At 49.5% G+C, this 9,877-nt stretch overlaps 1 protein-coding gene across 1 annotated transcript; it reads right to left on the bottom strand.

The window, feature by feature from the left end:
- Window positions 1-1,170: 1,170 nt before the first annotated feature.
- Znf408 (zinc finger protein 408) lies at window positions 1,171-9,870 on the bottom strand. The gene is made up of 5 exons (XM_004657082.2): window positions 9,536-9,870; window positions 9,038-9,303; window positions 7,399-7,460; window positions 6,977-7,233; window positions 1,171-2,699 (listed from the first exon to the last, which is right to left on the bottom strand). The coding sequence occupies exons 1-5, from the start codon at window positions 9,579-9,581 to the stop codon at window positions 1,213-1,215; spliced, it is 2,118 nt and encodes a 705-aa protein (XP_004657139.2). The 5' UTR covers window positions 9,582-9,870; the 3' UTR covers window positions 1,171-1,212.
- Between the last annotated feature and the right edge of the window lie 7 nt (window positions 9,871-9,877).

Consider the following 9,877-nt stretch of genomic DNA (forward strand, 5'->3'; position numbering starts at 1 on the left):
TTCTCAGTGGTTAGAGTTACTTGCTTGCAAAGCCGGTCTGCTCCAGTTCCCCAGCACCCACATAGTGCTGGATGCAAAGTGGCACATGCACCTGTCAACCCAGTACACCTTCAACAGTGGGAGGTTGGGCCAAGGGAATCTGAAGCTTGTGGGCCAACTAGTCTATGTCTGTGCAGTCTGGCACCATTTACAGCAGTAAGAGACCACCTCAAAGGCAGAGCACACACATCCTCAAGTTCTCCTCTGACCTCCACACATACCCCTTCCTCCCCCCCAAAATAAAACTATCCTACCAACACATCAATGTCCATAGTGGACCATAAGCCATGTAAAGGTTTTGCCTTCTTCCCTGTCTCCCTCTTAAGTGTCCCTGTACAGTCTAGGCTGGTCTCCAACTCTCAGCAATCCTTCTGCCCTGGTCTCTTGAGTGCTGCGATTAAAGATGTGCCTGTTTTACTCACAGCTGTTTCCCCAACATCTTACACAGTCCAGGCCCACAGCAAGTGCAAAACATTAATTCCTCTCTCCTTTGAAGATGGGCTGCCTGTGGGCCAGGCATATGAAAGGTCACAAATCCTGCCCTGGCCACTCCCCCAGTTGTTTGGCATCCTTCAGTATAGGATAACTGGCTTCACAGCTACTAGATGGAAAGAAAAGCTGCCAAAGCCAGGTGTGGTGGTGCACGCCTTTAATCCCAGCACTTGGGAGGCAGAGGTAGGAGGACCACGGAGTTCAAGGCCACCCTGAGACTACATAATGAATTCCACGTTGGCCTGAGCTAGAGTGAGACCCTACCCCAGTGGGCGGGGGAGGGGGGTGAGGGGAAGCTGCCAAAATTAACTAAAACCTGAACTACAGAGGACTTGCAACACGTGAGCTATTGGCTGAGCTTAGCACTGAGAAGTCATTTAACTTGGTTCCAAATAGAATGTTTGTCCCTTATGGATGGAACTTGATGGGTTAGCTAGTGCTAAACACCAAGGAGAGGCGGCAGGCCTGACAACTGCGGACTACCTCACTGGAGGAGACAGACTGCTGGGAGTCAGCAAACAGCTCTGCTGAAGACTGTCACCTAGCAGTCTCGGAACAATGGAATGGTTCATAAGCAGGGAGGCCCATACTTGACTCACTGATCTGCCAACCCACCCAAAGGAAATAATGCAGCCACAGTGCTAGAAGGGTCTTTATGGGGGGCTGTCAGGAGTGCCAGGATCAGGTGCCTGTTTCCAACTCCACCACCTCAGCCCAGCCACCAAAGCCCACGTCCTTGTGGATCAGCACCAGGCTGGGGCTGGGGCTGGGCTCCTCAGGCACTACAAAGCACTTTTCCTGGTTCTCTGAGATGGTGACCTCGACCACATTGCCACCTGGTGGCACTTCCTGTTGGCTGCATGTGTCCAGCAGCTGTGGGTCAGTCTGTAGGAGCACCAGGGTAGGCTCAGAGGCAGCAGGAGGCACCGAAGGGGTCCTGGAGGAAGCCTCTAGCTGGTGACCGAGCAGGTGTCGCTTGAGGCTTTGGGGGAGGGTGTAGCCCATGCCGCAGGTGGGGCAGCGGTAGGGCTTATCTGCCACGTGCGATTTGAGGTGGCGCCGCAGTTTGGTAGCCAGCGTGTAAGCTCGGCCACAGTGAGGGCAGGGGAAGGGCTTCTCCCCCGAGTGCAGGCGCTCGTGAGCACGGAGGGTATGTGGGTCTCGGAGGGCCTTCCCACACACAGGGCACAGGTAGGCCTCCCCAGTGTGGGAAAGGAGATGGCGCCGCAGCTCAGGCAGTTGGGGAAAAGTGTCGGCACAGTGTGGACAGCAATAAGGACGCTCTCCTGTGTGTAGTCGCAAGTGTCCCCTCAGGTTGCCCCTCTGGCGGAATGCCCGGCCACAATGTGGGCACAGGAAGGGTTTTTCCCCAGTATGGAGTCTCATGTGGTTTCGTAGGGAGCCCTGGTTAGCCAAGGGCTGCCCACACACTGGGCATGGGCAAGGGACAGGGACAACTGGCACCTGGTGAGTCTTGCGATGCAGACGCAAGGAGGGTCGGCGAGCAAAGGCCTTGCCACACTGGTCACACACAAAAGGCCGGGCACCAGAATGTACCACCTGGTGCTCTTTGAGGTCTCGTCGGGTACCATAAGCCTTGTCACAATGCGGGCAGGGAAAGGGCCTCACCCCACGGTGGCCCAACACGTGGGCTTTGAAGCTCTCCTCTGAGCTGTAGCTCTTGCCACACTCGGTACACAGGAAGGGCTTGTGGTCTGTGTGCACAAACTCATGTTTCTTGAGGTGGCACAGTTGCAAGAATGTCTTGCCACACTCTCCACACTGATACCTTCGCCCCTGCTTTGAGGAACTTCTTACTGGACCAGGATTCTGCAGACTAGGGAAGCCAGAGGGCTGGCCTCCATGCTCCGAGGTCTTTGCTGTGGGCAGACATTGATCACTGGGGCCATGCAGCTTCTTGAGCAGGCAGGCATGCAACTGGGTGCTTTTAGTAGGTGTCAAACCGGTCTCACTGCTCTCTGGGGCCTTCTGGACAGCTGACCCACTCTGAGGTTCAAGGGTCGGTCTCTCCTCATGCATGCTGCTATCCTGAAGCAACGGATCAGGGTGTTGGCTACAGTTGGGAGACTGGTCCTGGGTCTGGGTCATAGGTTTAGAGTTCACCATATTCTCTGCCTGAATACTGTGGGGTGACTGGTGAGCAGGATCTGCAAAGCAAGAGGTGGAGTGCTGAGGTTGGTGGCTGGTGCTGTTACAGGGAACTTCATGATAATGTGTCTTCTCTTGCCAAGCCCTTGAACCTCAGTGGGGCTCAAAACACCAATCTCTTCCTTGAACATGAGCTGCACTCTCCCCTCCCGTCCAGTCTTAGATGACTCTGTGGAAGCACTCCCACCCACTTCAATAATCCCTAGATTAAGTCTGTTCCAGACTAACGGTCTTGTTCTCCCCTAGGCACATTCAGGAAGTAAGATCTCCAACTTGAGCTCATAAGTAAAATAAAAACTCCTTTCCCAACTTCAGGAAAAAGAAACATAAGAAACTTCAGTTGCAGAGATGCAGCAGTGGGTAAAATGCTTACTGTGTGAACACAGGAACCTGAATTCAGATCTCCAGCACCCACATAAAATGCTGGGTGTGGCTACACATGCTTGTAATCCCAGGGTTGAGCTGGGGAGGTGGAGAATTCCCAGCTTGCTGACTAGCAATCCTAACCCAATTGGTGAGCTCTGGGTTCAGAGAGATTCTGTCTCAAAAATAAAGTAGGGGGCTGAAGAAATGGCTTAGTGGTTAAGGTGCTTGCCTGCAAAGCCAAAGGACACTAGGTTCAATTCCGCAGGACCCACGTAAGCCAGATGCACAAGGGGGTGCATACATCTGGAGTTCATTTGCAGTGTCTGGGGGCCCTGGAGCGCCTATTCTCTTTCTCTCAAATAAATAAACTTAAAAAAAAAAAAGCAGGGCTGGAGGGATGGCTTAGCAGTTAAGGAGCTTGCCTGCAAAGTCAACGAACGCAAGTTCGATTTTCCAGGACACGTGTAATCTAGATGCACAGGGTGGTGCATATGTTTGAAGGCCCTGATGTGCCCATTTGCTGTCTTTATTTGCTTCTTCCCCCCTCTATGGAATAAATAAACTGAGACCCTACCTGGAAAAAACAAAACAAAAAATAAAGTGGAGACCAATCTAGTAAAGCTGCCCAATGTGGACCACTGGTCTCTATACTTGTGCAAACACACTGGCACATACAAGTATACTATACACATATAGACATGTATACACACACCCAAACATGCATACACACACATAAATATATACACACACTCTCATGCGCACCACACATGCAAAAAAATGACAAAAAAAAAAGAGATACAAATGTAGAAGGATTATTTGGGGAAGAGAAAGGCAGTCAGAGGGAAGAAAAGCAGACAAGGCTGTGGGTAATGTCACCACAGAACTTTATATACATGTATGAAAATGTCCTAAGGAAAGTCATTATTTTGTTCAATTGATATATTCTAATAAGGGCTGGGCAGATGGCTCAGCACTTAAAGACACTTGCTTGCAAAGTCTGATGGCCCTGGTTCCATTCCCCAGTATCCATGAAAAGTCAGATGCACAAAGTGGTACATGCATCTAGAGTTCATGTGCAGTGAGGTCTTGGCATGTCTATGCTCACTCTGTCTTCCTTTTTTTTTTTCTCTCTCAAATAAAAATATTTTAAAACCTGGCATAGTGGTGCATGCTGAGAGGCAGAGGTAGAAGGATTGCCATAAGTTCAAGGCCACCCTGAGACTACATAGTGAATTCCAGGTCAGCCTGAACTACAATGAGACCCTACCTTGGAAAACAAATAAAAACAAAACAAAAAAATCCATGAGCCAAAAGAAGCAACAACAACAACAAAAGAACAGAAGAAGAAAAAAAATCCACAGAAGAAGGGAGGGAGGGGCTGAAGATGTAGCTCAGTTGGTACAGTGCTTGTCTAGCATGCACCAGGTTCTGGGTTTGAGCCCCAGAACTTCGTAAATTGGGCATGGTGATATACTCCTGTAATCTCAACACTCACGAGGCAGAGAGGATCAAAAGTTCAAGGTTGAGCCAAGTGTGGTGGCACACGCCTTTAATCCCAGCACTACTCGGGAGGCAGAGGTCGGAGGATCGCCATGAGTTCAAGGCTACCCAGAGACTACATAGTGAATTCCAGGTCAGCCTGGGTTGGAGTGAGACCCTACCTCGAAAAAAAAAAAAAAAAAAAAGTTCAAGGTTGAGTTGGAGAGATGGTTTAGTGGTTAAAACAATTGCCCATAAAGCCAGGTGCACAAGGGGGTGCATGAATCTGGAGTTCATTTGCAGTGGCACAAGGCCCTGGTGTGCCCATTCTCTTTCTAATCTGCCTCCTTGTCTCTCTCTCTCTCTCTCAAATACATAAATAAACAGTTTTGCTTGTTTGTTTTTCCAGGTAGGGTCTCACTCTAGCCTAGGCTGACCAGGAACTCACTATGTAGTCTAAAACTCACGGCAATCTTCCTACCTCTTCCTCCCGAGTGCTAGGATTAAAGGTGTGTGCCACCTTGCCTGGCTAAATAAAAAATATATATATATATAAATGTTCAACGTCAGGGCTGGAGAGATGGCTTAGTGGTTAAGGCGCTTGCCTACAAAGCCAAAGGACCTTGGTTCGATTCCCCAAGACCCACGTAAGCCAGATGCACAAGGTGATGCATGCGTCTGGAGTTCATGTGCAGTGGCTGGAGACCCTGGCATGCCCATTCTCTCTCTCAAATAAATAAAATATATTTAAAAAGTTCAAGGTCATCCTCAACTATACAGTGAGTTTAGGGCCAGGCTGAGCTATATGAGACAAGGGAAATAGGAAAGAGAAAAAGAAACTGACAAGGCTGTATACAGCTTGTTTTTTTTTTTAAAAAATTATTTTATTTATTTATTTGAGAGAGAGAGAAAGGAAAATAAGAGAATGGGCATGCCAGGGCCTCCAGCCACTGCAAACGAACTCCAGATGCATGCTTCACCTTGGGAATCGAACCTAGGTCCTTTGGCTTTGCAGGGAAGTGCCTTAACTGCTAAGTCATCTCTCCAGGTCATTTTTTCGTTTTTTTGAGGGAGGGTCTCGCTCTAGCCTAGGATGACTTGGAATTTACTATGTAGTCTCAGGGTGGTCTTGAATTCACAATGATCCTCCTCTGCTTCCCAAATGCTGGGATTAAAGGCATGCACCACCATACCCCGCCCCTACAATTTATATTTGTTGTTTATTTCTTTATTTGAGAAAGAGAGGAAGGCAGAGAGAAAGAGGCAGAGAGAGAGAGAGAATGGGCTCATCAGGGCCTCCAGCCACTGCAAATAAACTCCATACACATGCACCACCTTGTGGATCTGGATTACGTGGGTCCCGGGGAGTTGAACCTGTGTCCTTTGGCTTTGTAGGCAAGTGTCTTAACCACTAAGCCATCTCTCCAGCCCTATATTGTTTATTCCAAGGAAAAGACCCACCACACTTCAATAGAAAGAAGCAAATGACAGTTTACAGCTTAAGACTCTGTTATTTGCCTGGAAATTATAGCTTTGAAGTATCCACCAATCTTAAAACTATTATGGGGCTGGAGAGATGGCTTAGTGGCTAAGGCACATACCTTCAAAGCCTAAGGATCTAGGTTGGATTCACCAGGTCCCATGTATGCCAGATGCACATGGTGCCACATGCGTCTGGAGTTCATTTGCAGTGGCTAGAGGCTCTGGCATGCCCATTCTACCTCTCCCTATCTGTCTCTAATAAATCTGCCTCCCAAGTGCTGGGATTAAAGGTGTGCGCCACCACACCCAGCCTGGAATTAACTACATAGTCTCAGGATGGTATCACCACTCCCGGCTAAAATAACATCTTTAAAAATTTATTTGAGAGGCAGGAAGAGGAGCAGATATATGGAGAGAAAGAGAGAAAGAATGAGTGTGTGAGGGTCTCTAGCCACTGCAAATAAATTCCAGTTGCATGCACCACCTTGTGCATCTGGCTTACGAGGAAACTGGGGAATGGAATCTGGATCCTTAAGGATTCACAGGCAAGTGCCTAACTGCTAAGCCATCTCTCCAAACTAGATTTTATTTAATTTTTTTAAAAATATTTTATTTATTTGAGAGAAAAAAGGCAAAGAGAGAAAGAGAGGGATTGAAAGAATGAGAATGGGTGCACTATGGCCTCCAGCCACTGCAAATGAACTCCAGACACATGCGCCATTTTGTGCATCTGGCTAATGTGGGTCCTGGGGAATTGAACCTGGGTCCTTTGGCTTTGCAGGCAAACACCTTGACCACTAAGCCATCCCTCCTACCCCCAAAACCAGATTTTACAAGGCAACCAAGACTCTCATGTTCTCCCTTACCTGACTGAGCCACAGACTCTATTTTTCATTGTCACAAGCTGCTTTGGGGATAACCAGGAAGTAGACACTTATTGGGTACATACCTGTGCAAGACTTGGCTGCATCTTCCCAGGGGGAGGCCACTTCTTTTGGTACAGCAGACTCCTCCCCTGCCACCACCATTATAGCTCTCTCTTCTAGGCTGGGCTGCATGGCACTCAGGTCCTTGGAGGGAGACTGGGGGCAGAGTAGCAACTCAAAGCCTGGCATCACAGCCTGGTACACCTGCAGGTGGAGCCTCTCATTGATCCAAACCAGGGACACATTTCCATCACTCTGCAGCCTGCTCAGCTGCACTAAACTGTAAAGGACAGCCAGAGCTAGCTCAGTGAGTCCTCAGGCCGCTGACAGCCCCAACCATGCCTTTGGAACACATTTTGGGAAAGATCCCTCAGAACGCAACTGGAGTTGGCATCACATTCCACCCCAAGCAAGCAAATTCAGTGCATACCCTCCTGTAACTTACCTGGTCCAGCCTGAACTCTGCTCCCAACTGCCTATAAGTCCCCATGGGCCGAGAGACGGGTCCTGAAACAAAACAATAAAAGTCTTTCTCGGGATGGAGAGATGGCTTGGTAATTACGGTGCTTGCCTGTGAAGCTTAAGGACTCAAGTTCAGTTCCCTAGTACCCACGTAAGCCAGATGCACAAGGTGGTGCATGCGTCTGGAGTTTGTTTGTAGTGGCTAGCGTCCCCAGTACGCACATTATCTACCTCCCTCTCTCTAATAAATAAGTAAAATATTTTTTAAAAAGTCTTTTTCATATGCCTTTGAGGGGACAAGTAAAAAAAGAAAACCAAACAAATCTGGGTGAGGCCTGGAGGAGATGGCTTAGTGTTGAAGGCACTTGCCTGCAAAGCCAAATGACCTAGGTTTAATTCCTCAGGACCCACATAAGCCAGATGCATAAGGTGGCACATGTGTCTGGAGTTAGTTTGCAGCAGCTGGAGACCCTGGCACTCCCATTCTCTCTTTGTTTTTCTCTCTCTCAAATAAATAAATAAAAATAAAAATAAATTTTTAAATCTGATGAAATTTCTTCTTGAACAATTTTTTTTTTTATTATGGCACTTCAGGGTGGCCTTGAATTCACTATATAGCAGAGATGAGACTGAACTTCCGATCCTCCTGCCTTCACTTCCTGAGTGCTGGAATTAAAGACCGCAACATGCAGTTTGACATGCTGAAGACTGAACCCAGAGCTTTGTGCATGCTAGGCAAGCACTTTACTAACTGAACTATGCCTCCAGCCATCCTCTAGAAAAATCAAAGACGAAGCTCATGGAAGGTTGGCAGCCTCTGGTTCTGCTATCTTATTGTTCAGTCAGCGAAGACCATAGAGTCCACTCACCTCCCTCTCAAGGGTGTGGGAAATCGCTAAACTCAATATAGCACAGCCTTCCAGTAGGAATCTAAACAGAAAATGTAGTAAGAAGGCCATCTGGGAGGGGAGATGGCTCAGTGGGTGAGAGCTTACTGTGCACGCGTGAGGACCGGAGTTTGATTCCCAGCATCCTGGTTAAAATAAATAAATAAAGGTGTGGCCTTGCATGCTGGTAATCCAAGCACTGAGAGGGCCAGAGACAGGAGGGTGGCTAGGACTTTCTAGTCAGTGAATGAAACTGAAAAATGGTGAGCTCCAGGTTTTGTGAACGACCTTATCTCAAGGAAATAAGGTACAAAAGCAACGAAGGAAGACACCCAAACAAGGCATCTGCGCACACCCCCTACATAGCAAAGAGGGAACACCAACTTCTTCAACAGTTTTTACTACACAGCCCTCTGTGGCACTGCTCCTTGAGTCATCCAGACAACCTTGCGAAAGCCACTGCTTTCTTTTACAGACCAGTAACGGCTAGATGACAAGATCGGAATCAGATCCTGTGCTCCTGAATTGATAATCTTAGCTCTTGACCTTTGTCACCGCTGACACCGTGGGAATTCAGCGCTGCAGAGAAGGGAAAAAAAATCGATTTCCTAGAGCTTGAAATGCCCTGCTTCTAACGAACTGGAAGAATGTCCCGAAATGTCTGAACCTCCCCGAATTTTCAATCAATCGGGGGTGGGGGTAGGGAGCGAAGAGAGGTGACGTCCTCTCCAATACCTCCTCCAGCCGTGGCTTCATTCCCTCGCCCTTCTGGGAGAAGACTGACTCCTCTTCCACAGGACCCCAGTGCAGTCCCGGCTGCAGGGGCTCTCCGACACACCAGACCCCCAAGCGCTGCTCCTCGGCGCGCGAGGGACCCACCGCCAAGCCCCGGGGGAGGCTCTTCAGGGCAAGGATGGCCGGGCTGGGCCCGGGCGGGACGTCTGCGAGGCCCTGAGCGCAGCCTTCTCCTCCGGAGTCCGGGCCCAGGCGCGGCTCGGGAGCTGCAGGGAGACGGGAAGGCAAGTGAAGGCGAGGCCCGAGAGGACGTGGGGCTGGGAAAGGTGCAGGGAGGGGGAATAGGCGGGTTCAGCTAGGCCTCAGGGGTACGGAAGACTCGCAGGGTGCTCCTGAAAGGCACTAGCGGGGGAATCCTAGGCTCGAGACAGAGGCTTTGGGGAGGAATGAGTTGACCAGGACACGCTGAGGCCATCGCAGCCACCGCAGGTCACTCACGAAGCGGCAGCATCTTTCCCTCCAAGAGCACTTCCTCGGTCTCCATCCTAGGTCGGACAGTCTACCTCGGCCGGAAGTGAGAGTCTTCTCGGCTCCTTCCGGAAACAGTCACTGACATCCAAAATTTCCCCTCCGGAAAGAATCCAGAGTCAGACCTCATGCATGCACCCAACTGGGAGTTGTGGGGGCGAGTGTGAAACAAACAAACAAAAAACAACTCTGTCCGAGAACAACACGAACCTAGGATTCCAAAGGCCCGCCAGGGAGTTCCAGTATCTCCGGAAGCGGAACTGTACTTTCGAGACCCCTCCCCTCGGCTGCGGGCAACTCGGACAGTTATGC

Source organism: Jaculus jaculus, chromosome 1 (assembly GCF_020740685.1).
Source record: "Jaculus jaculus isolate mJacJac1 chromosome 1, mJacJac1.mat.Y.cur, whole genome shotgun sequence".
Taxonomy (NCBI): domain Eukaryota; kingdom Metazoa; phylum Chordata; class Mammalia; order Rodentia; family Dipodidae; genus Jaculus; species Jaculus jaculus.